The sequence below is a fragment of the Dipodomys merriami genome, unplaced genomic scaffold (assembly GCF_024711535.1).
Source record: "Dipodomys merriami isolate MVZ:Mamm:240054 unplaced genomic scaffold, mDipMer1.0.p SCAF_106, whole genome shotgun sequence".
NCBI classification, from domain to species: Eukaryota; Metazoa; Chordata; class Mammalia; order Rodentia; family Heteromyidae; genus Dipodomys; species Dipodomys merriami.
In genome coordinates, this window is record NW_027202338.1 from 973,826 (window position 1) to 999,641 (window position 25,816).

Consider the following 25,816-nt stretch of genomic DNA (forward strand, 5'->3'; position numbering starts at 1 on the left):
CAGGATTAGGGGGCGTGGGTGGGGCGGAGCCACATTGTTGGTAAACGCTGAGCCACGTGCGGGTACCAGTACAATTCGGGCCCCACCTTTCTCCCCCGAGACGGGCGCGTGCGCACTAGGGAGGCAGGCTTGGTGCGCACGCGCGCGGGGCGGGGAGGAAGCGGCGAGCTCCGCCGCCCGCACGTGGGCTGTGTTTAGCCATGGAAGGGCCCCCGCATTCCGACCGTGGAACGGAATCGGGTCCCAAGGTCCCCAGCTGCAGCCTGAGGCACTTTGCTTGCGAACAGAACTTGCTCTCCCGGCCTGATGGCTCAGCTTCTTTTCTCCAAGGTAAGGACGCACGTACATTCTCTCCAGAGAAGAAGTGGGGGGTACTTGCAGCTACTTCATTGTACACGGCCCTCCCCTCCCACCCGCGAAGACTAGAATCTTCACCCCAGTAAATACCTCTCAGGATGAAAGAGGGGCAGACCATCTCCCAAAGCACGAATATTCCAGCTGGGTGCTGATAGCTCACGCCTGTAATCCTAGTTTCTAGGAGGCTGAGATCCAGGCCAGTCTAGGCCAGAAAAGTCCAGGAGACTTCATCTCCAGATTCATCATCAGAAAAGCCAGGCTGGAGGCGTGGCTCAGGTCGCCCAGCACTCAGCCACCAGCAAGCCAGCATGGCTGAGTTTAAACTTTTTTTCCTGCTTTTTGCTTGGCAAACAAACTTCAGTGAGGGAGGGATGTGCTTTGGCTTTTTAGCAAGGTTGGAGAAGGGGACAATGAGGTTTTTGCCCTTTATCAATAATTTTGTTCTGATTTCTGATTTCACATTTTTGTTCCCATGTTTTGTTCCCTCTTTCCCAGGGAAAAGGGGGTTCAGGGGAGAGAGAGTAAATTTCCAACAGCAGGAGGGACTGCAGTACCAGACAATAGGAGGAACTTTTTTGCCAGTGAATAGCAACTCACATAATACAGTTTGAATGACTACTCCTATATAGGAGAACTTCCACCAGTTGAGACATTTTCCTTGACTAGCTTTTCTTCTGCTTCCCAACCTTGCATCCATAGGTCTCCAATTGAGGCAAACCTAATCATTTGCATAAATACCCTTGTACACAGTAACCACCACCAGCCCAATTATAATTATTGCCTAGACTGTGGCAGATATTTTACCCAATTAAACCCTTGAAATTGAAGTTGATGTCTACACTTTGGGTGACAGATAGCTCCCTTCCCCCCATCCCAACATTTGAGTAATTTACTTTATTTACTTTATTCTTATTTTTATTTTTTTGTCAGTCATGGAGTTTGACCTGCGGGCTTGAGCTCAGCTCAAGGCTCAAGGCTAGTGCTCTACCACTTGAACCACAGCGCCACTTCTGGTTTTCTGGTGGTTTATTGGAGATAAGAGTTTCACAGCTTGGCTGGGAATGTGGCTTAGTGGTAGAGTGCTTGCCTAGCATGCATGAAGCCCTAGGTTCGTTTCCACATACACAGAAAAAGCCTGAGTAACTAGGATTACAGGCATGGGCCATGGGTGCTGTCCAAGAGTCACAGCATCACTTCTGGTTTTCTGAGTAGTAAACTAGATAAGAGTCTCATGGACTTTCTTGCCCAGGCTGGCTTTGAATCGAGATCCTCAGATCTCAGCCTCCTGATTAGCTAAGATTATAGACCTGAGCCACTGGTGCCTGCCTGGGACTCCATCTCTTAAGCCCATTCTGTTACTTGCTGACCATTAGGCTCTGGAAGCCAGGGTGGTATGACTAAGTCCTGCCCCACTGTCCCCCCAGGAGATACCTCAGTTCTGGCAGGTGTGTACGGGCCAGCAGAGGTGAAGGTGAACAAGGAGATCTTTAACAAGGCCACCCTCGAAGTGATCCTGAGGCCAAAGATCGGGCTGCCTGGTAACTGGGCCAAGCTGAGCCCCCTAAAGGTTCAGTGTGTTGGGACCTTGCTTAGTGCCTCACTGTTTGCTAGGCCCACTCTTCATTGCTACCCTTTTTCTAGCTCTCTGCCTGTTCCTCAGTTTCTCTTCTTCCTTCCTGCATTCATCTCTCCTCCTTTCAATTCACTTATTTTTCTACCTCTTTCAGCTCCATCATCTCCCTCATTCCCCTATGACATGGGCCCAGGGGTGGGGGTAGATGTGGGCATTAGCACCAGACGTGGGTCTCCCTCAGGGGTCTGTACCTGCTCAGCACAGGCTGGCTATAGCAGGGGTAGGGTAGACGCTTTGTCAAGCTCAGTCTGCCCTCCCAGGCGGTTTTTTAAGCCCTTTTCAGAAGACCTTAATCCAGAGGATGGGGTGAAAGGAAGAAGGGGAGCCAAGTAGAAAAAAAGAGCCCACCAACCTCTCCTTGATTTCTCCAGGTGTGGCTGAGAAGAGCCGGGAGCGGATGATCAGGAACACATGCGAGGCAGCAGTCCTGGGGGCCCTGCACCCCCGTACCTCCATCACTGTCGTCTTGCAGGTTGTCAGTGATGCTGGCTCTGTATCCTTTCCCCAGCCACCTTCCTCCAGGAAGTGTTCCAGAACCTCCCTGATGGCTTCCCTTCTGGTAACTCTGGAAACACTGCTAGTCAGGAACCTCCAGTGACTTAACATGCCAGGCAGCAAACTCAGCTTGAGTGGATTCCTGGTGGCCAGGCCCTGTTCTGAGGACTTCTCACATTTACTCATATAATCCTCAAAAGCTGAGATCCCTAAGGAACGTGGTAGCAAAGGAGTCTGGGAAATGTAGTTTGTTGGCTTTTAGCCTGTGGCAGACAGTACTAAGGGATGTGGAGAGGCACCAGACACCTGGCCCATACTCTGCCTCCCCCTAGGGAGCAGGAATTATTGTGGTTCCAATGAGGGGAATCATTCTATAAAAAAAAGGTAGAGAAAGCCACGCACTGGTGGCTCACATCTGTAATCCTAGCTACTCAGAAAGCTGAGCTCTGAGGATCACAGTTCAAAGAAAGCCCGGGCAGGAAAGTCCAGGGGATAGCACCCAGGCCCAGAGTACACACACACACACACACACACACACACACACACACACACACACACACACACACACACACACACACACACACACACACACACACACACACACACACACACACACACACACACACACACACACACACACACACACACACACACACACACACACACGGCTATGCTTAAGTAAGGGGTATTCTGTAGCCAAACAACTACAGTGGGTAAATGAGTATATGGCTGTCAGACTTGCTCTCCACTCCCCTAGCTATCTGATTCTAGGCTTAAAGGATTCCTGTTTACAGGTGAGGAAACTGAGGCCCCAAGAGAAGTGCTTGTCCAAGGGCACACAGCCAGAAAGCAGTAAAGACAGGACTTGAACCCAGAGCCTGTGCCAATGATTCTAGATTTATATTTCATCAGGTTTTTGTGCTCTAAGCACTGGAGACAACTTGAACAGCTGGGTCAAGAGATCCGCCTGGAAAGATGTGTGTGTTTCCAGTATGTCTGTTTGGGCCAGAACCAGCCATGAGCCTTTCTAGAGGGTGTCTCTGGTACTTGGCTGTGTATTGGGATGGGTGGACCTGTTGTAATTCCATTTATAGGGACAGGAACTTAAGCCCAGAGGAAGTGACCAGGGTCAAGGGCAGAGCTGGAACTCATTGTCCACTCTGCTAGGCTGGAAGAATGAAGCTGGGAACAAAGGCAGAGTCAGGTGACAGATTCTAGGCCTCTGAGCCCCCTGAAAGGTCTTGGCTTCTCCCGCTGGCTTTGCCAGTGACCTTAAGAGATCCCTTCCCCTTTCTGCCCCTGTTTGACTGTAGCTGTTTGGTCCTTGCAATCACTATCATGTGTAGCAGACAAGATCCAGACTCGGAGATAGTCACTTAGTCACCCACCTGTAAGAAGACAGGGCTGGGTACAGAACTGTGGCTAGTCGATTGTGGAATCCCTTATCCATCCTGCCAAACTGCCTTTCTGCCATCGATTAGTGGTGTCTGCCACAGGCATCGGCAGGGGAAGGTAGGAATGGCTGTATTCTGCTGACCAGCCCTACAATAGATGCTCTTCTTAACCACTCCCCGCGGTGCTCAGCTCCTGGCCTGTTGCCTGAATGCTGCCTGCATGGCACTGGTGGATGCAGGTGTGCCCATGAAAGCTCTTTTCTGCGGCATCACCTGTGCCTTGGACTCTGATGGGACCATCACGCTGGACCCCACAGACAAGCAAGAAAAGGTAGGTGTGAAGGCCTTGCTTCTCAGTCCCTTGGCTCACACACCTCATCCCCAGTTGGCAGGCTCTGCTCTGTTCATCAGATTTCCTTTCAGCTTCAGGTGCTGAATACTCACTTGCAAAAGCAGACAAGGGAAGTAGTGGCTTTTATTACCAAACACAAAGAACAGAGGTTGGGCTCCCTTTGCTTCATTTTCTCTCTAGCCAGCATCTTTCCTGCTCCTGTCATCTCCATGCTTCTATCCTTTTCTTTTTTTTTCTTTTTGTCAGTCCTGGGGCTTGAACTTTGGGCCTGGGCGCTGTCCCTCAGCCTTTCAGCTCAAGGCGAGCGCTCTACCGCTTGAGCCACAGCACTGCTTCCAGTTTTTTCTGTTTATGTGGTGCTGAGGAATCGAACCCAGGGCTTCAAGCATGCCAGGCAAGCACTCTACCACTAAGCCACAGTCCCAGCCCCTCCATGCTTCTCTCTTAAGAGACGTAAAAGGCCAAAGGGAAGAGAAGAAGAAGGCACTCCTCAAATTCACAGTGTCCTAAGGACTCTTGGGAGTTTTCTGCCCAGTACTTTCATGGTCAGGGAAATAAACACCACTAAAGGTATTTTCAGTGGAAGGGATGTAACGCAAAGATTGAAAGCCTCTCCTAGGCCCAGTAGCTCCTGCTCCGTGCTGTTGGAGGTAATTGGTGCAGTTGGGTTTGAGATGTGTGGAAGATGACATGCCCCGTCTTGTGCCACAGTCCAGAACTTTCCTTGTATTCTATCATGATAGAGTATCTGCCACTGTCAAAGCAAGGAGCAAGATACTTCTGTTGTTCCTGAGGGCCCAAGAGATTGCTAGTAGCTCTGAATGGCAAAGGAGTCTGGGAAATGTAGTTTTATGGCTTGTAGCCCCTGTGGTACCCAGCCTGGAAGAGGGTAGACAAGAGGTAGAAAGGCAGCAAAGCAGTTGACCAAGCACTGTGGCTTCCCTCTGTAGGACATGAAGACTGAGGTCAGATTAAGGGAAAGTGGAGAGCTGTTACCTGGAGAAAGGTAGCATGGAGACAAACACATGAGCACTTGGCCGTGGGGAAGAGAGGCCTTGGGCCATGAGGCCAAGCATCTAGAGTCACTGGCTGGACACCGGCTGAGATTTTAACTCAGAGTCCCAGGTCCTCTACTCCCCTTTTTCATTCCTAGGAAGCCCGGGCCGTCCTGACCTTTGCCCTCGACAGTGTAGAACAGAAGCTGTTGATGTCCACCACCAAGGGGTTCTACTCCAATTCTGAGGTACCAGCATGGGGTTGGGAGGATAACCTGGAATCTTCTGGAACCTTCTTTCACCCTGACACAATGCCTTCTCTCAACTCTGCTTGCAGGCTGGGACATTTGAGAAATGAGTATTTGCTTGGCTTTGTTTTTCAGGTTTTGTTTTGTTTTTTGGTCCTAAGGCTGGAACTCAGGGCCTGGGCTTTGTCCCTGAGCTCCTTTGTGCTTAAGGCTGGCACTTACCACTTGAGCCACAGTGCCACTTCTGGACTTTTCTGAGTGGTTTATTAGAGATAAGAGTCTGACTGGGCTGGCTTTGAACTGCGATCCTTAGATCTCAGGCTCCTGAGTAGCTAGGATTATAGGTGTGGGCCACTGGTGCCTGGCTAGTACTTGCTTTCTTGTATTCCCGTCAATAGATGTATTTATGTGTGTGTGTGTGTGGTTTTTTTGTTGTTGTTATTGTTTTTGCCAGTCCTGGGGCTTGAACTCAGGGCTGGGACACTATCCTTGAGGAGCCACAGCATTACTTCTGGCTTTTTCTGTTTATGTGGTACTGAGGAGTCGAACCCAGGATTTCATGCAAGCTAGGCAAGCACTCTACTGCTAAGCCACATTTCCAGCCCTATGTCTTTTTTTTTTTTTTTTTTTAAGGGAATTTCTAAACTTTGTAATCATGGAAACCTGTGGAAACTATGGGGTAAAGCCTAGGTTGTAAGATAGGAAAAGGAGGAGCAGCACAGTTGGAGGCAGGGGCAGATGATCTCCAAGAGCACCATGTCCAGGCTGACCTACCTGTGAGTCCAAGAATTCGTGGTGATAAAGACTTAGAGTCTTAAAATTCCATGGGGTACAAGGACTCATGCTGCTAAATCCCAGGGGCTGTCCAATTCTGTGAACCCAAAGATTCTGTGGATCAAATGGATCATGGTCATGTCTGAGGTATTGGAATGCTGATTCTGTTACTGACAGAATCTGCTGCAGAAATATACACACACACACACACACACACACACATACATATACATATATATACATAGACATACATATACATGTATATATGTATGTATGTATGTATATATCCCATGAAAGACCTTAGAGAGTACAGGGGGACAAGAAGGTGGGTATGGTGGTACGTGCCTGTAATCCCAGCTACTCAGGTAGAGGCAGGAGGATCGAGAGTTCCAGGCCAGTCCAGGCAAAGGTAGCAAGACTAAGTCTTAACATTAGAATTAAGCCTGGTGCTAGTGGCTTATATCTGTAATCCCAGCAATTGGGGAGGATGAGATCTGAGAATCGTGGTTCAGAACCAGTCTGGCTCATGAGACGCTAACCTCAAATTAGCCACTAAAGGAGTGGAAGTAGAGCTGAGGCTCAAAGTGGTAGAGCACCAGCCTTGAGTGAAAAAGCTCAGAGACAACACCCAGACCCTGAGTTCAAACTCTAATACAGTAGTGTGCTTGCCCAATTCAGTATCTATTAACCCTTCCCCCCCACCACCACCAAAAACAAAGTAGGAAAATAAAGGTGAATGCACTTGAGAAACTCCCCTCACTGCTTTCCTTGCTTTAGGTGAGGAGGAGAGGGGAAGGGTCCTGTGGACTTGGGGCTCAGGGCCAGGCCCTGGCACTGACTGGCTTCTCCTTTCTAGCTCCAGCAGTGCCTGGCCGCTGCGCAGGCGGCCTCCCAGCATGTTTTCCGCTTCTACCGGGAGTCACTGCAGAGGCGCTACTCCAAGAGCTGAGCTGGGGCATGGCGTCCCCGCCACCTGCCAGCCGCACCTCCCGCCGGAAGCCCACCAGCGCCCAGCCTTGGCTCCCCATCTGGATGTCCATGTGGCATCTGTCCTGTAGCCTGCAGGGGCTGTGTCCAGCCTTGGCACCTGACAGTCCTGGGCCTCTGGCCCAGATCCTCCCGCTCTCTCTTACACACACAAACAAGGGTAACATTAAAGGGAGCTTGTCCAGTTTGGATGAATGAGTCAGTATCCACTCATTCCCACACATGTCTGCTCAACACCTACTCCTCAGGCCTCCCTGCTGAGTGCTGAAATCATGGCAGCCAAGTGACCCCCAAGTCCTGTGTTCCCGGAGCAGTGAGTAAGGTGACAGAAAAAAAGAAAAAGGAAAAAGAGGGCTGGGAAGGTGGCTCAGTGGTAGAGCGCTTGCCTTGCATGCATGAGGCCCTGGGTTCTATTCCTCAGCACCACATAAGCAGAAAAAGCTGGAAGTGGTGCTGTGGCTCAAGTGATAGAGTGTGGCTCAAGTGATAGAGCGCTAGCCTTGAGCTGAAGAGCTGAGGGACAACACCCAGGCCCAGAGTTCAGGCCCCACAACCGACCAAAAAAAAAAAGAAAAGAAAAGAAAAATGGCTAGCAGGATATGGTAGCTCACACCTACAATCCTAGCTACTCAGGAGGCTGAGAACTGAGGATCAAGGCTCAAAGCCAGCCTGGGCAGGAGAGTCGATAAAATTCTTATCTCCAGTAAACTACTCAGAAAATAGGAAGTGGTGCTGTGGCTCAAGTGGTAGAGTACTGGCCTTGAGCTGAAGAGCTGAGGGACAGCGCCCAGGCCCAGAGTTCCAGCCCAACGACCGCAAAAAAAAAAAAAAAAAAAAAAAAAGAAAGAAAGAAAAAAAAATAGCTGTGTGCTGGTAGCTCATACCTATAATCCTATGCAGGAGGTTGAGATCTGAGGATCATGGTTCAAAGCCAGCTCCAGCAGGGAAGTCTGTGATACTTGTCTCCAATGAACTACCACAAAACAAAGTAGAGGTGTGGCTCTGGTGGTAGAGTACTAACCTTGTACACAAAAAGCTTAGGGACAGTGCCCAGGCCCTGAGTTCAAGCCTTAGGACCAGCACAAAGTAAAAAAGAAAAATAGCAGGGAACAACACTTTGTGAGTCAGCTCGGTGAGAGTAAACCGAATTGGTGAGGAGTTCTGGGGTCGGGTACCAACCAGGCAGTCAGAGGCTGGAGTGAAATAAGCCAGGGTCAGAGAGGGAGGAAATGGGTGACAAGGTGGAGCATTGAGGGAGGGAGGGGGCGGGAGAGGGTAGGAGTGGTGCCTTGGGTATCACCGGAGGAAAGGCAGGCGCTGACTGTGCCTGGGGTTACCAGCTGGGCTGTGGAGCGCAGGGCGACCCCAGCACACTCGACCTCATCCATAAAGTAGCTGAGGCTCAGTGGTCTTAAGAGGGTGGAAATAGCCATATTGAGTGCAGCTTGACCGATTCTTCCCTCCACACCCCCGCAGAGTTAGGGCACAGGAGCCAAGCCCAAGAGCAGCCCTGTCCTGGGAGGGATGGCGCGGGGGGCGTGAGGGATTCATGTCAGGCCCCTCTTCCTCTTCTTGCATATCATCTGTTCGGTGGAGGCCCCACAGTCACACCCCACCCCCGAAGAGCATCTGCAAATCCATACCTTTAGTTTGATGTTCTGTTCTGTCAGATGCTACACTTTTCTAGCATCTTCACTGCCCACTCTTCTGCCAAGGGTTGCCCCCATGTCCTCTGCCTGCCTCGGGCCAGCATTTTTATTTATTTTTGCCAGTCCTGGGGCTTGAACTCAGGGCTGGGCACTGTTCCTGAGCTTCTTTTGCTCATGGTTGGCATTCTACCACTTGAGTCCACAGTGCCACTTCCAGCTTTTTTGTGTATGTGGTGCTGAGGAATTGAACCCAAGGCTTCATGCATGCTAGACAAGCACTCTACCACTGAACTGCATTCCTACCCCTCCCACAATTTTGTGTGTGCCAGTACTGAAACTTGAACTCAGGATCTAAACACAATCCCTTAGCTTGCTTGTTCACACAAGGCTGGTGGTGTTCCATCACCTGAGCCACAGCTCCATTTCTGGCTTTTGCTGGTTCATTGGTGACAAGTCTCCCAGACTTTCCTGCCCAGGCTGGATTCTGTGATCCTCAGATCTCAGCCTCTTCCTGAGTAGCTAGGATGACAGGCATGAGCTACCAGTGCCCAGCTACCACAGCTTCTTGTTCCTTAAGCAACAAACTGCTGCCAGAGAGCCTCAGGGAGACAGCAGTTGTTCATGACTCATGGGGTGCAACTGGTGTGGAGAACATTGGCCCATTTTGCAGATGAGACAAAATGATCCTCAGGGAAGCCACTGAGGCTTGGGGTCCTGGCTGTGTGTGGTATGGAGGCCTTGGCCTCACCCACTTCCCCCTCCAGTCCTCAGGACCCCTCCCACCCCAGCACACACACACATACACACACAGACTGATGTGGCTTTAAGGATGTCTCCTTTAATCTCCGGTTGCTGCCACCTGGGGAGGGGGTGGGTCACCACCTGCTCCACTTGTGGATGGGGGGCACCCGTCACTGCATCACTGCCGCCTCATGCACCAGGATTCTCCACTCTCTCCCCGGGTGTGCTGGGTCGCTGGCCTCTGGATTCACAGTGGGCGCTGGAGGGGCAGCTAGGGCGGGTCTCGAGAGGCAAGGTAGGCGGCCAGGGTCACCAGGGCGGCCGCGTATGTACACAGCCCCAGCCCGATGGCCAGGACCCCCAGCAGAAAGGCACGGCGGGAGGCAGCCCCTGCCCCCTGGATGTCCCCCTGGGCCCAAGCCTTGTTGGTCTGTAGAGGCAGTGGGCAGTAGTGATCAGGGCATCCCCCCTCCCCATCCCGATCCTGCTTCCTGCAGCCTCTGCTCCGCCCAGCACACCATTCATTTCGATCAGCCCAAACAGGGCTATCACCTGTCAGCCAACATGGCTGGGCATTAGAGAGGCTGGTTGATGACTATGGTATGTGCCACTTTGCGTGCGTGCGTGCGTGCATGCGTGTGTGTGTGTGTGTGTGTGTGTGCATGCACACCAGTCTGGGGCTTGAACTGTCTACCACTTGAATCACAGCTCCATTTTCAGCCTTTTAAGTGGTTGGAGATAAGAATCTCACAGACTTTTCTTCTCTGGGCTGACTCTGAACAGTGATCCTCAGATCTCAGCTTTCTGATTAGGTAGAATTACGGGCATGAGCCACCAGCACCTAGCTGCCATTATTTTTTATTTTTATTTGTTTTTTTTTTTTTTTTTTGTCGGTTGTGGGACTTGAACTCGGCCTGGGCGCTGTCCCTGAGCTCTTTGGCTCAAGAATAGCACTCTACTACTTGAGCCACAGTGCCACTTCTGGCTTTTTCTGTTGATGTGGTGCTGAGGAATCAAACCCAGGGGCTCATGCATGCAAGGCAAGTGCTCTACCACTGAGCCACCTTCCCAGCCATGCCACTATTTTTTAATATGCCACCAGCCCAACTCACTTGGCTCTCAGTGACCTGAGGTGGGGGCTGTTCCCATTTTACACACAGGAAAAAGACTCAAGGGTGGCAGACTTGGGTTTGGATTCAAGTGAAGATCTGGGTGGTACTGGTGTTTAAACTCTACTTCACACTAAGCAATCACTACTACTTGAGCTATGCCCAGCCCTTCATTTACTTTGATTTTTTTTTTTTTCCTGCTGGTCCTGGGGCTTGAACTGAGGACCTGGGCACTTTGCCTGAGCCTCTCTGTGCTCAAGGCTAGTGGTCTATCACTTAAGCCAGAGCATCACTTCCTGCTTTTTCTGCTTTTGTGGAGCTGAGGAATCCAACCCAGGGCCTCATGCATGTGAGGCAAGCACTCTACCACTAAGCCTTCCCAGCCCCTAGTCTTTTTTTATTTTAATTTTTGGCCTTGAGCTTACTTTTTAGCTGGTGCTCTACCATTGGAGCTATGCCTCCAACTCAACCTAGGCTGGCTTTGAACTGAAAACCTCTGGATCTCAGTCTCCTGAATAGTTAGGATTATAGGTATGAGCCACTGGTGCCTGATTGCTTTAGTTATTTTTCATATAAGGTCTCCCATCTTTTGTGCCCGGGTCTAGCCTTGGACTGGGATCCTCCTATCTATGTCTCCTGCATCATTAGAATTACAGATGTATACCAACATCTGTTTATTGGGATGGGTCCCGGTGGGGAGGTGATCCTCTCTTAACTTTTTGCCCGAATTGGCCTTAAACTGTAATTCTCCCAAGTAGCTAGGATTACAAGTGTGGCTTCTAAGTTCAGGCTTCTGATCCCCACTCAGGGTTCCATGAAATCGACCTCATTTTACCCCAGACGTATGTGGTGCAGTGTACCCATTACCCTCCTAGTCCCACACATACTGACCTTCTGGGCAAGACAGAAGGCAGCGATGCCCACCGGCCAAAAACAGCACAGCACGGAGAAGACGGCCAGGCCAAGGTGGTCATGGGGCAGAAGCGGGGAGAGACGGCCGCCCTCATCGCAGTCGGAGTCACTGTCACTGGAGGACAAGTCCTATGGACAGAGGAGGGCCTGGGTAGACATCTCTGGCCAACCACCTCTGCCCACTGCTCTCATCCCCATCATCCCCAACACCCAATGCTTCCTGGAAACCTCAAGAATGGTCAGAGAAGGCTTCCGACCCTGACATTCCAGATGCCAGGGCTTTTAAGCTCATTCTTTTTTTGTGTATAAGCTCATACTGGGGCTTGAACTCATAGTCTTATATTTTTTTTTTGTCGGTCGTGGGGCCTGAACTCTGGGCCTGGGTGCTGTCCCTCAGCTCTTCAGCTCAAGGCAAGCACTCTACCACTTGAGCCATAGCACCACTTCTGGCTTTTTCTGCTTATGTAGTGCTAAGGAATTGAACCCAGGGCCTCATGCATGCAAGACAAGCAGTCTACCACTGAGCCACCTTCCCAGCCCCTGGTCTTGTGTTCTTACTGGGATTTTTGCTCATAGCTGGCACTATACCATTTGAGCCATATCTCCACTTCTTGCTATTTTGCTGGTTCATTGGAGATAAATGACTCATGGACTTCCCTACCTGGGCTCGCTTCGAACCAAGATACATCTCAGCCTCTTATATAGCTAGGATTACAGGCATGACCCACATGTTTCTAGGTACATTAGTGTCATTTTAATTCATGAATTTTAGATTCTTTCTCTCACACTAAAAGACCTAAAATACAATATGTACAAAAAATAAAAAATGAGAAAGTGACATTAGCTTGGGAAAAAGAAAAGATAGTAAAAGGGGCTGGGAAGGTGGCGCAGTGGTAGAGCGCTTGCCTTGCATGCATGAGGCCCTGGGTTTGACTCCTCAGTACCACATAAGCAGAAAAAAAAAGCCAGAAGTAGTGCTGTGGCTCAAGTGGTAGAGCGCTAGCCTTGAGCTGAAGAGCTGAGGGACAGCGCTCAGGCCCAGAGTTCAGGCCCCACGATCGGCTAAATAAATGAATTAATTAATTTTTAAAAAAGATCAAGATGGGAGAAGGCTGGAGAGAACACCAACATAGCAACCAAGAATGATCAAAAGCCCACATGGTCAGTAAGAAGCCAGACCTCCATTACCTCCAACTGACAGCTTTGCAGATGGTGGCCGGGTCTGGGTCCCCTCTTCCCCTCCCTTGGCCTTCCCCGAGGCCTGCTGGTCCTACCTCGAGTTCCAGGAGCCCTGGCTCTCCCAGGCCAGCACTCACAGACGGAAGAGGCGGTAAGAACAGCCATCCCTTCAGGGGTTCTGGAGAGGCTCTCTCTCCTAAGGGGAGCCCCAACTCGGGTGTGCCAGACTTCTGGGCAGGGGGGTCATAAGCTGTGCCCCTCAGCAGAGGCTCTTGAAGCTCCTCAAGGCTAGAACTATCCATGGCTGGGAGGAGACTGTGACAGGGGGGTTCCTGGAGTACAGAGGGAGGACAAATACAAGTTGTCAAAGAACTTTATAACAGCCAAACACTGGTAGCTCACTCCTGTAGTCCTAACTACTCAGGAGGCTGAGATTTGAGAATCAAAGTTCAGGGCTGAGGAAGTGGCTCAGTGGTAGAGCGCTTGCCTTGCATCCATGAGGCCCTAGGTTCGATTCCTCAGCACCACATAAGCAAAAAGAAAAGAGCTGGAAGTGGTGCTGTGGCTCAAGTGGTAGAGCACTATTCTTGAGCTGAGGGACAGCGCTCAGGTCCCATGACTGGACTCCCCCCCCCAAAAAAAAAAAGTGCAAAGCCAGCACAGGCAGGAATGTCCCTGACACTTAGTGCCAGTTAGTCACTGAAAAAAGCAGAAAGTGGAGCTGTGGCTCAAGTGCTTAGAGCACTCACTTGAGTGAAAAAGCTAAGGAGCAGTGCCCAGGCCCTGAGTTCAAGCCCTAAGACTGGTACACAAAAAGAATCACAGCCGGCGCCAGTAGCTCACGCCTGTCATCCTAGCTACTCAGGAGGCTGAGATCTGAGGATCCCGGTTCAAAGCCAGCCGGAGCAGGAAAGTCCGTGAGACTTACCTCCAATAAACCACTAGAAAACCGGAAGTGGCGCTGTGGCTCAAGCGGTAGAGCACTCGCCTTGGGCTGAAGAGTACAGGGACAGCACCCAGGCCCAGAGTTCAAGCCCCACGACCGGGGGGGAAAAAAAAAGAATCAAACAATGATCATTCCTCTTAACCCCTGACTGGGGAGACTCAAGCAGATATGACTATCAGATAGATTTTCTTTTTCTTTTTGGTCAGTCGTGGGACCTGAACTCTGGGCCTGGGTGCTGTCCCTCAGCTCTTCAGCTCAAGGCTAGCGCTCTACCACTTGAGCCACAGCGCCATTTCTGGCTTTGTCTGCTTATATGGTGCTGAGGAATTGAACCCAGGGCCTCATGCATGCAAGGCAAGCGCTACCACTAAGCCACCTTCCCAGCCCTTCACACACACACACCCCTTTTTATTTTGCCAGTGGTAGGGCTTGAACCCTGGGCCTGGGTGCTGTCCCTGAGCTTCCTTTAATCAAGGCCAGTTCTCTACCACTGGAGCCACAGGGCCACTTCTGGCTTTTTGAGTTGGAGGTAAGGGTCTCACAGACATCCTTGTCCAGGCTGGCTTTGAACCAGGATCCTCAGATCTCAGCCTCCTTAGTAGCTAAGATTACAGGCATGAGACCTGCAATCATCAGAAGGATTTTGCAGATAGGAAAGCTGAGGCCCAGAGAGTCCTTAAAAGAGATGGGTTCAATTTACAAAGACATTCAGTTCTGGGCTTTTTACCTGTTGCATACTTAAAACTGTAACACACACTTGCCCTATGAGCTCCCCCCCACACACACACACCATGCCAGGCTCACTCTGCTGTCCAGTCCCACCTTCCCTTCTTCGGTACAATCCACCCCCAGTGACCTCAGAACTTCACTCTACACCCCCCACCACCCCCACCAGGCCTGCACACTCTTGAGTCCTGAAGGCCTCAGCATAGAGCCGCATCCAGGCAAGCCCACCCTCCACCCCCTACCCATCACCCAGATCTCTCTTCCAGAAATCCTCACTGAGGCCCAACACCTCACCCACTCATCCCAAGAGGCGGCCCGGATCTTCCCACCCGCGTCGCCCCTGCACGCAGGCAGGCTCCCCTCCCTCACCCCCTCCTTTGCACACCTCCCCACAAACCTGCAGCTCTCCCCACCCCCTCTGCCCCCCCTTAACCCATACAGCACACGTTACGTCTTCACACTCAGGACGACCAGAAAAGACATTTTTCTGGCCCCGGGGAGGAGTGGGGGGGGAAGGACTAAGCCTCCACTGCGCCCACTGGCTCGTCCAAGGTTCGGGTCCCCACCGATGCCTCAGCGACGCCAGCACTCTAGGGGAGGGGCGCCGTGTCCCCCTTCCTCCCCTTATCCCATCACTCATCGCCCACGGCTAGACCCCGCTCTCCCCCAGCACAGCCCTTCCCGCAAAGGGTGCACGAACCTAGGGATCGGGCCCCGCGCACTGCGCCGCGCCGCCGCCGCCGCCGCCGCCGCCGCCGCCGGGGTCTCTGCGCGTCCTGCCCGCAGCGCGCGGAGGCGGGGGCGTGGCCGCGGGCCGAGGCCCCGCCCCCTCCGCTGCAGAGTGGGCGGGGCTTGGAAGGCCGTCATCGGCCGCCACCCGCGCGCCGTGGGTTGCAGGAGGAGGAGGGAGAGTGGTCCCTGGCAGCAAGCCCTTACCCCAAAACCCAGGCCTGAGCGCCCGTCAAGGCTTGGGGCGCCTCCCCGCCCCGATCCCCGGGCTGTCCTGGCTTGGCCCCCCCTGCTCCCTTGTCTCTCGTGGTTCCATAATGACAGCACCGATGGCTTTGAGCCCGGGTCTAAGGCCTTTATATGGCCCCGGGCGCGTTTACGATGCATCCCAAGCCTCCTGTTTCACGTGGCAGGAAAGAAGCACAGAGAGGTTAAGCAACTGCCCCAAGAACACGCAGCTCTATTGATTTCAGTACAAGACCCAGCAGCTCCTGGAGTTCAAAGCTTCCTTCCATCTTCCTTACAGTAGCTGGTTTTTTGTTTGTTTTGGGGTTTTGTTTTTTTTTTTTTTTTTGCTTTTTGTTTTTTGGTCGATCGTGGGGCTTGAACTCTAGGCTGGGCACTGTCCCTGAGCTCTACCACTTGAGCCACAGCACCACTTCTGGTTTTGTTTTGTTTTCCTGGTAGTTAATTGGAGATAAGAGTCTCACGAACTTTACTGCCCAGGCTGGCTTTAAACCATGGTCCTCAGATCTCAGCCTCCTGAGTAACTAGGATTACAGGCATGAGCCACCAGCACCCAGCTAGTAGCTCTGTTTCTGTTTTGTTTTGTTGGTTGTGGGGCTTGAACTCAGGGTCCGGGAGCTGTCCTTGAGCTTTTTCACTACAGGCTAATCTCTACCACTTTGAGGCACAGCTCCACTTCCAGTTTTCTGGTGATTCATTGGAGATAAGAGCCTCAGGGACTTTCCTGGCCTGGCTGCCTTTGAACCTCAATTATCTGGTCTCAGCCTCCTGAATAGCTGGATTACATGTGTGAGCCATCTGTGCCCAGTGAGCAGCTCTTCTTTTACCCTCAAGAAACAGAGGCATAGTCCAGTGACAGTGGATCACGCCTGTAATCCTAGCTTCTCAGGATGCTGAGATCTGAGGATCACAGTTCAAAGCCAGCCCAAGTGAAAAAACTGTGAGACTCTATCTCAAATGAACCAGCAAAAAGCTGGAAGTAGGGTTCTGGCTCAGGTGGTAGAGTAGCAGTCTTGACTAAAAAAGCTCAGGGAGGGCTGGAAAGGTGGCTCAGTGGTAAAGTGTTTGCTTTGCATGCGTGAGGCCCTGGGTTCGATTCCTCAGCACCACATAAGCAGAAAAAAATGGAAGTGGTGCTGTGGTTCAAGTGGTAGAGCGCTAGCCTTGAGCTGAAGAGCTGAGGGACAGTGCCCAGGTCCAGAGTTTAGGCCCATGACCGACCAAAAAATAAAAATTGAAAAAAAAAAGCTCAGAGACAGTGCCCAGGCCCTGAGTTCAAGCCCTAGTACTAGCATAAAAATGGGGGTGCTGGTTACATGTACAATCCTAGCTAGTGGTCTGGGAAGGTGGCTCAGTGGTAGAGTGCTTGTCTCCCATGCATGAGGCCCTGGGTTCGATTCCTTAGCACCATATAAGCAGAAAAAGCCAGAAGTGACGCTATGGTTCAAGTGGTAGAGCACTAGCCTTGAGCTGAAGAGCTGAGGGACAGCACCCAGGCAGAGAGTTCAGGCCCCATGACCACCACCACCAACAAAATCCTAGCTACTCAGGAGGTTAAGAGCTGAGGGCTAAAGTTCAAAGCCAGCCCAGACAGGAACTTCTGTGAGACTCTTATCTCCAATAAACCACCAGAAAAACGGAAGTGGCGCTGTGGCTCAAGTGGCAGAGTGTTTGCCTTGAGCTGAAGAGCTCAAGAACAGGGCCCAGGCCCAGAGTTCAAGACCCAGGACTGAAAACAAACAAACAAAGAACCCAGGGGGGTGAGGAGATACTCCACACCTCTTAGCGGTGATGGCATTGCTCATGTGTTTAGATTAGTCCTCTAACAACTGTCCAACAGAAACTACACTGAACATGTGCCATGTTTGCTCATTGCTAGTCACACCCATCTCCTCACCCTGTCTGCTTCCACCTCCTACAGGAAGCCCACCCAGTTTGTACTGCTTCCTTTCCCTGATATCCTCCATCTGGCCAGACAGGAGGATTCCCCAGTCTGCTGTGGGGCCCGCCGGAGTTCCCTTGCTCCAGGGCTCCGAGGCACAGTGCCAAGCGTCCAGACACACAAGCTGGCATGGGCCCCATTCCTGGGGAGAACAGATGGTGCCTTTAAGTGTATTTGGCTCTTTTGGAGTGTCTGGCGGATGACGTGAGCAAGCAGGGTAACCCATTGGAGGGGGGCACTGACAGTGGCTCGGAGGGGACCCCGTTATTCAGCAGCTCCATGCCCTTGCTGTGTCTTTGTAGCATAGTGAGACACATTACCCATTGCTTCTGAGTCTTCCCATCAGAGTTGGCGCCAACAAATTGGGATTAGTTCAGTTGCTGTGGTGCCTCAGGGCCTAGAACTGTGCCTGGCACAGAGGGACCGTCTTTACATATTTGTGAGATGAGGTATGCGTTCCTACCAGCCTGTTTTTCACCAGATCACCGAGCGCCAGTTGTTTCCCCGTCCCTCCCCCCATCATCCTCGGCTACTGTAAAGATGAATTTGAATCCAGCTAGAATCCTCCAGCCATCACCGTCCTTCTATACACTCTCCGACCCAGCCTTTTCCGGGAGTCAGGGCAGCCAGGCTTTTTAGCCTGGGATGGAATGTTAAACACCAGATTCCACCCAGCCAGGATCCTCTGAGGAGGCCCCAGGCATGTGGTGCCTTCCTGTGGACTAGTTGTATGTCACATTACCATCCATATCCCCTTAACCAGCCCCTCAGATGCCCTGAAAAGGACAAAGATCATGTTGGTGACTTTCCTGCAGAAAATGCATTACTTACACCCAATGATAAATTTAAAAAAAAAGATAAAGCCAACAAAAGAGAGACTCTAGAGCTATGTACCAGCCCTCATGCCTATAATCCTAGTTACTCAGTAGACTGAGGTCTGATGATCGTGGTTTGAAGTCAGCCCAGGCAGGAAAAGTTCATGAGACTCTTATCTCTAGTTAACCAGCAAAAAAAAGTGGAAACTACCACCCTGAGTTCAAGCCCCAATATTGGCAGAGAAGAAGTCAGATGGGGAAGAGGATAAGGAAGAAGACCAAGAGGAGGTAAGGAAAATGAGAGGAGAAAGCTAGAAGCCATACCTGTCATCACAACTACTGAGGAGGCTGAAGCAGGAGGATTTTGAGTTCAAGTCCAGCCAGAGTTGAGTTCAAGACCAGGCTGGCCTACATAGCAATAGTCTGCATCAAAGGAAAAAATGACAAAGACTTTCACAAATCAAACACTGAACCAAAGATTCCAGGCATAAAACAAAGCCTATTGTATGATTTTGTTTGTATATCATACCAAAAACTAGGCAAAACCACTTGCGAAGTGAGGGCCATTGTTACCCTGGGGCAGGTGGGGGCAGGGAAGGGCACAAAGGAGACTTTGGGGCTCTGCTCACTTGCTAGTGTTATTTTCTGGTGCTGAGTTCTGGTTATCAAGTGTGTTTCTGGGTATGAAGTTGAATCAAGCTGTTCATTTATTTGTTGGTTCGTTGGTTGGTTGGTTGTGGGGCCTGAACTCTGGGCCTGGTGGATGCTGTCCCTGAGCTCTTCAGCTCAAGGCTAGTGCTCTACCACTTGGGCCACAGTGCCACTTCTGTTTTTTGGGGTTTTTTTTTTGTTTTTTGTCTGCTTATGTGGTGCTGAGGAACCCAGGGCTTCGTGCATGCAAGACAAGCACTCTATCACTGAGCCACCTTCCCAGGCCCTGTCCATTTATTCTTGTGCTGTTTTCTGTGTGTTGTATTATGCTTCCCAAAAATTGTTTCTGTAAAAGACTGAGTTAGATCTTCATATTCTGACATGGAGAAGTTTCCAAGCAAGGTGTAAAACTTTAGCACAGTTGCTAGAGAAAACAGTATGGTGGTTCCTCAAAAAAAAATTTAAAAATAGATTTACCGTATGGCCCAGCCATCCCATTTCTGGGGATATAAACAAAAGAACTAAAATTAAGGTCTCAAAAGAGCTGTTTAGCCAGATGCTGGTGGCTCCTGCCTGTAAGCCTACTCTGGAGGCTGAGATCCGAGGATCCAGGTTCAAAGCCATCCCTGGCAGGTAAGTAGTGAGACTTTTCAATTAACCACCAGAAATCCAGAAGTGAAGCTGTGGCTCAAAGTGGTGAGCACTAGCCTTGAATAGAAGAGCTCAGGGATAATGCCCAGGCCCTGAGTTCAAACCCCACTACCAACAACAATGAAAAAGGAGGGGATATATTCTCATGGTGCTGTTGTGGGCTAGGGAGCAACATTCAGCTGGATCAAAAGCACAGGAACGGTACAGCTCTGAAATAAACTCAGACTTAGTACTGCTGTGCGCTCTCCTTTTCCTGGACGAAAGAACTAGAGATCAAGAGCTGGGCAAAGCCATGGGACAAATTACTGGCAGAGCTCAGTCGTCAAAGACAGGACTTTCAGAACTAGGGGTATGTGTAGCTGAGTGGCAGGGCACTTACTTGCCTAGCCTTCGTGAAACCCTGTATTCGATTCTTCCATTACTGCAACCAAACAAAAAGTCAGGTATAGTGGCGGAGGCCTATAGTCCCAGCATTGGGGAGACTAAGACAGGAGAGCTGAGAGTTTGAGACCAGCCCAGGCTACAAAGGGAGACCCTATCTCAAAACAAAACAAAAATCTCCAACCAAAACACCCTAACACATCCCCAAACAAACCAACAGAAAATTAATACTGGGGGGGGGCTCTGATAACATTAGTGAATCCCACGCCCCAATTTCTCCAGTGTCTGAATGAGCTGTACACTTTTTCTTTCCAAATTATAAGACAGGAAAATGGACACATTATGCCTTGGTGCTAAATGGGAGATTTCCGCCGGTCGGGGAGCCGGGGGGAGGTGGGGTGGTAAACGAGACACCGAATAGATTTGCTTATTGGGTAAAGAAGACAATCTGGAGGAAACAGTTGGCGCTCAAACTTCCTCTGCCCAAGTCAAGAAGGAGCTGCCAGGCCACGCCCCCCAATGACAGAAGGCTGGGCTGGAGCTAGAGGCGAAATGTCCATCACACCTTCGCCCCGCCCCACCGAGGGCAGCTTGAACCAATAATCTGTGTGCAGGGCGGGAGCAAAGCCAGAGGCGGGGCCTGATGTTGCCCAGCAACAACCAGAGAACCCCAGACGAACGTGGCGGCGGAAGGGTCGCCTCTCAGATCTTTCCCTGCCAGGAAACAGAAAAGGTTCTGGGGGAGGCGCGAGCCTCACCTAGTCGCCATCCGCGGTGGAGACAGGTCAGGCCCATGAACGCCAACCCCGTCAGCCACCTTCGATTCTTCTAACCGTTAAGCGCAGTGAGGTATGAATAACGCGTGCGCAGCGCTTAGAGGCGGAGCTAAAGCGAGCCTGCATCCAGTACGCATGCGCCTAGAGGAGTTTTTTTTTGTCCTGCTGACGCAAGGGGCGGAGTTTACGGGGGCGGAGCCAGTGTCGTGGGGCGGGGCTTTCTTCAAGAGTGATTTTCATTTTTCTTTGGGGGGGGGGGTGGAGGGACGAGTGATGGACCTGGATGGACCTGGGGCTTGAATTAAGGGCCTGAGTGCTATCCCTTACCTATGTGTTGCTCCAGGCTAGTGCTGTACTTCTTGAGTCCACAGTTCCACGTTTAGTATTTTGCTAGTTAATTGCAGATAAGGTTCTCACGGACTTTCCTGCTTGGGCTGGTTTGGACTTGTGATCCTAAGATCTCAGCCTCCTGAGTAGCTAAGATTACAGGAGTGAGCCATTGATGCCTGGCTCAAGACTGATCTTTAAGCGGTCTTCTTAGTCCAGGGTGTCCTCCCTGTTTTCCTGGAAAGTTGATGAGGAGCTAAAACTACAGTAACAATGGGTTGACAAAACTAGCTTGGAATCCTAGTACTGCAGTTAATTTATGGACCTCAGTTTCCCTGTCTGTCAGATGAGAATAATACACTTACCTCATAGGGTTGGACTGTATACATATACATATATATGTATGTATGTATTTATTTATTTATTTATTCCCATCCAGGGACCATGGCAGAAGTACACGTAATTGGGCAGATCATGGGGGCCACTGGCTTCTCAGAAAGTAGCCTGTTCTGCAAGTGGGGCATCCACACAGGTACCTCATCTCCCAACCAAGAACCCACCATCCTCCCCACCAGCTTTCCTTGCCTTCTGGACAGCCTCCTGATCCTCCTGGCCCAGAGTACAATCTGTCCCTTCTTTTTTTGGGGGGGGGGACTGGGCGCTGTCCCTCAGCTCTTCAGCTCAAGGCTGAGCCACAGCTCCACTTCTGGTTTTCTGGTGTTTAATTGGAGATAAGAGTCTCACAGACGTTCCTGTCTGGGCTGGCTTTGAAGCGCAGTCCTCAGATCTCAGCCTCCTGAGTAGTTAGGATTCTAGGCATGAGCCACCGGCGCCTGGCTACAAATAGGTCTTTAGCTATAGTGACATAGCCTGCCTGAAAGCTGTCTCCTAATCCCTACCCTGTACTTGGTTCTCATTGCAGGGGCAGCCTGGAAGCTCCTGTCTGGGGTGCGTGAGGGCCAAACCCAGGTGGACACCCCCCAGATAGGGGACATGGCCTACTGGTCCCACCCCATTGATCTGCACTTTGCTACAAAAGGTCTCCAAGGTGGGTACCACAGCTGGGCTCTGGAGCAGCTAGGGCTGAGAAGCGTATGTCTTGTCCCTGCTCCCCAGACCTGCTCTATAGGAGGTCCCTGAGTGTATGAGATGGGACCAAGGCTGGAATGAAGGGAGGATGAAAGGTAGGGTACAGGATGAGAGGGAAGGTAGAGAGGGACAGTCCTAGAATCTCCAGTGAGTGAGGCTAGGGGTTGGGAGGGCTTAGGAGAGTTAGAGAGTGGGAAGGGGAGTATGGTAACAGTGCTGTGTACCTAGTAAAGGTTGTGCTAGGTACTAAGTGCCTACCATGCCCACTCTGGGTTGTTGGATGCTAGGGAGATATCTGTGACCAATATATCTCCTGTATATATACATTCTACTCCAACCCCATCCTTCTGGGCCTCCATCCTTGTCTCTAGACGAGGCCAGCCTAGACTGGGCAGAGCTGGGATTGGGGAATCTCAGAGGCCAAGTGAGCCCAGAAGAGGTGAGGCCCTCAGAGCTCCAAGGGCCTCGAGTTTGACTCCAAAGGACCAGGAGTTCATCGGGCCAAGGGAGGAGGGATGAAGGGAGAGTTTTCCAGTAGAGAGAGATTGCCTGTGGAAGTCTCAAGGGGGAAAGTGAATCAGGGCCTCTGGAGGACTGTGGGACAGCCAAAGACAGTGGGGGCAGCACACTGGGCCTTGGATGCTGAGGTGATCGACCAAAGACCCTGGGGAGCCACAGGAGGAGTGGACACATCAGCAGTCTTGGGGCTTGAACTCTGCACCTGAGTATTTTCCCTGAGCTCTTCAGCTTAATGCAAGCACTCTACCATTTGAACCATAACGCCACTTCCGGTTTTCTGGTGGTTCATTGGAGAGAAGATTCCCTCCGACTTTTCCTGCCCGGGCTGGCTTTGAACCTCGATCCTCAGATCTCAGCCTCCTGAGTAGCTGCATTACAGGTGTGAGCCACCACAGCGCTGGCCCAGCTTTTTTTTTTGTCAGTCAGGGCCTTGAACTCTGGGCCTGGGCACTGTCCCTGTGCTCTTCAGCTCAAGGCGAGTGCTCTACTGCTTGAGCCACAGTGCCACTTCCGGTTTTCTAGTGGTTTACTGGAGATAAGAGTCTCCCGGAGTTTCCTGCCCAGGCTGGCTTTGAACCATGATCCACAGATCTCAGCCTCCTGAGTAGCTAGGATTACAGGCGTGAGCCACCATTGCCCAGCTGTTTTTGTTTTTATTATTTTTTTAATCTGTCCTTGAGCTGGGTGCTGCTGGCTCAATTCTAGCTATTCAGGAGGCTAAGATCTAAGGAAGACAGCCCTCCAAAAATAAAAGTAAGATAAAATTGATAGCTGGCTGCTGCGTGGGGTCAAGGCTGTGGCCCAGAGGCAGCAGAGAATTCTGTACCTTTAGCTGGAGGTCCCTGGCACCCAGTGCTGGTGTCATCTTTTCTCTTGTCTTAGCCCCCAGCCTGCCCATCAGGAAATCCTGTTTGCCTTAAAACTTTGTTTGAAACCCATCACTTTTGTTTTGTTTTGGTGTCAGCAGTGGGGTTTGAACTCTTCCTTAGCTTTTTCTGCTCAAGGCTGGCATGATACTACCACTTGAGCCACAGCTCCACTTCTAGTTTTTTGTAGTTCTAGGTTGGCTTCAAAGCAGGATTCTCAGATCTCAGCCTCAGAGTAGCTAGGATTACAGGTGTGAGCCACTGGTTTAGCCAGGCTCAAACATATCTCGACTCCAGCTTCTCACCCCTTTCCACCAGTACCTGATCTGTTCATTTTCAGCTCTTACCTAGACCATTCCGTAGCATCATCCGTCTGGGTCTATGCCATTCACTTCCTCACCACCCACAGCCATGATCTGGCTGTCACCTCTGCCCCTTCTCACCTTTGGTCTCTCTGATCTAGAAGTAATGGCCCGTAGGTTCCCTGCTACCTTAGGACCTTTACACTGGCTGTTCCGTTTGGCTGGGATCGCTGTTCCCCTCAATGTCCATGCATCCTAGTGTCTTCTGTCCTTTAAACATTTGTTCAAATGTCATCTCCTTAGGGAAGCTCTCTTGATCCTCCTTTCCCAAGCTGCACCCTGCCCCCCACCCTAGCCAGCTTTATTTTTCTCCAGAGCAGCTATCACCATCTGACATACCCTGTAATTTGCTTATTTACTGTTGGTTGTCTCCAATGTCAGCTTGGAAGGGCAGGAATTCTTGTCTGCTGTGTTCACTGCTGAGTCTCCAGCTCCTAAAAAACAGGGCCAAGCCCAGAGGAGGGTTCAGAATAGAGAAGGAGCTGGGCCAAATTTTTAGCACTTTTTTTTTGTTGGTTTTAATGCCTGTCCTGGGCCTTGAACTCAGGGCCTGACCATTGTTCCTTAGCTGTTTTCTTTTTCTTTTTCTTTTTCTTTTTTATCTCAAGGCTGATGCTCGACCACTTTAGCCACAGCTCCAATTCTGGCCTTTTACTGGTTTATTGGAGATAAGAGTCTCGCAGAGCTGGGCGCCGGTGGCTCACGCCTGTAATCCTAGCTACTCAGGAGGCTGAGATCTGAGAATCGGGGTTCAAAGCCAGCCCAGGCAGGAAAGACCGTGAGACTCCTATCTCCAATAAACCACTAGAAAACCGGAAGTGGTGCTGTAGCTCAAGTGGTAGAGTGCTCGCCTTGAGCTGAAGAGCTGAGGGACTGACAGCGCCCAGGTCCAGAGTTCAAGCCCCATGACCGACAAAAAAAAAAAAAAAAGTCTCGCAGACTTTACTGCTTGGGCTGGCTTCAAACTGAGATCTTGGGAATAGTTGGGATTACAGATGTGAGCGAGAGGGTGCCAGGTTTTCCCCAAGCACTTTTGACTGGCAGGCAAGGATCTGGGCTGTGTTAGCACACCTGTGGATGGAGCTAGATGTTTCCTGCTGCCCAGTGGTGGCAGACTGGATGGGGGAGAATGAAAGTCCTATGTCCAGCTAGGAGGACAAGGCTGGAGACAGTAAGAGGGCCTCGGGATCAGGACCTAAGGCGCTGACCTGCGGACTGGAGGTGAAGAGGACAGATGTGAAGGGCCTTGGCTATTTAGGAGGCTACGGATAATGCGAAGCCATGGATGTAAACAGGATTCTGAGCGTTGGGGTGGAGGAGAAAAATTGGGGGGACCACCCAGGAGCAGCAGGCTAACCGCCCCCTCATTCCTCTCCCCTCTCCACCCTGTCCATCCTGCAGGCTGGCCCCGGCTCCATCTCCAGGTGTGGTCCCAGGACAGCTTCGGCCGCTGCCAGCTGGCAGGGTATGGCTTCTGCCACGTGCCCAGCAGCCCAGGCACCCACCGGCTGGAATGCCCCACATGGCGGCCCCTGGGCAGCTGGCGGGAGCAGCTGGCGCGGGCCTTCGTGGGCGGGGGCCCGCAGCTGGTGCACGCGGACACCATCTACAGCGGGGCGGACCGCTACCGCCTGCGCACGGCCGCGGCCGGCGCGGTGCACCTGGAGCTCGGCCTGCTGCTGCGCCACTTCGACCGCTACGGCGTCGAGTGCTGACGCCGGCCCGGTGCGGGGGGGCTCCCGGGGCCGATCCCGGCAGCGCCCCGCCTCGGTCCCCGCCGATCGCACGATCGCCCAGGCCACCTCAGGGCCGCAGGCTGGCGGGCTCGGGGTCGGGGAGCCGCGGTCGCTGGGCGCAATAAACACGCGCGCGGTCTCCGAGGTACGGTGTCCGTTCCCCCTCTCCCGTCCCGTCCCCCAGCCCTCCCCGCCCCTGGACAGACCCGGCGTCCCGGCCGGGTCCCCC

The 25,816-nt window shown here is 51.7% G+C and overlaps 3 protein-coding genes across 7 annotated transcripts; 2 read left to right on the plus strand and 1 right to left on the minus strand.

The window, feature by feature from the left end:
• The first annotated feature begins 134 nt into the window (after positions 1-134).
• LOC138811674 (exosome complex component RRP46) lies at positions 135-7,426 on the plus strand. Of its 2 annotated transcripts, XM_069999378.1 has the most exons (6): positions 135-330; positions 1,782-1,895; positions 2,362-2,483; positions 4,070-4,210; positions 5,385-5,474; positions 7,105-7,426. In XM_069999378.1, exons 1-6 carry the CDS (start codon positions 201-203, stop codon positions 7,195-7,197), a joined length of 690 nt encoding a protein of 229 aa, XP_069855479.1. In that variant the 5' UTR covers positions 135-200; the 3' UTR covers positions 7,198-7,426. The 2 variants fall into 2 exon arrangements, with proteins under 2 accessions (XP_069855479.1, XP_069855481.1); XM_069999380.1 differs by lacking the exon at positions 1,782-1,895.
• Positions 7,427-9,814: 2,388 nt separating this feature from the next.
• On the minus strand, positions 9,815-20,750 carry LOC138811692 (transmembrane protein 91-like). Of its 4 annotated transcripts, XM_069999420.1 has the most exons (6): positions 20,671-20,696; positions 19,911-19,952; positions 18,554-18,652; positions 12,921-13,157; positions 11,626-11,775; positions 9,815-10,055 (listed from the first exon to the last, which is right to left on the minus strand). In XM_069999420.1, exons 4-6 carry the CDS (start codon positions 13,125-13,127, stop codon positions 9,897-9,899), a joined length of 516 nt encoding a protein of 171 aa, XP_069855521.1. In that variant the 5' UTR covers positions 13,128-13,157; positions 18,554-18,652; positions 19,911-19,952; positions 20,671-20,696; the 3' UTR covers positions 9,815-9,896. The 4 variants fall into 4 exon arrangements, with proteins under 4 accessions (XP_069855521.1, XP_069855510.1, XP_069855530.1 ...); XM_069999409.1 differs by lacking the exon at positions 19,911-19,952 and having other exon boundaries at positions 20,671-20,750; XM_069999429.1 differs by lacking the exons at positions 18,554-18,652; positions 19,911-19,952 and having other exon boundaries at positions 20,671-20,744.
• On the plus strand, positions 20,674-25,804 carry LOC138811689 (B9 domain-containing protein 2). Its single transcript, XM_069999393.1, has 4 exons — positions 20,674-20,761; positions 21,455-21,547; positions 21,938-22,063; positions 25,253-25,804. Exons 2-4 carry the CDS (start codon positions 21,460-21,462, stop codon positions 25,564-25,566), a joined length of 528 nt encoding a protein of 175 aa, XP_069855494.1. The 5' UTR covers positions 20,674-20,761; positions 21,455-21,459; the 3' UTR covers positions 25,567-25,804.
• The last annotated feature ends 12 nt before the right edge of the window (positions 25,805-25,816 follow it).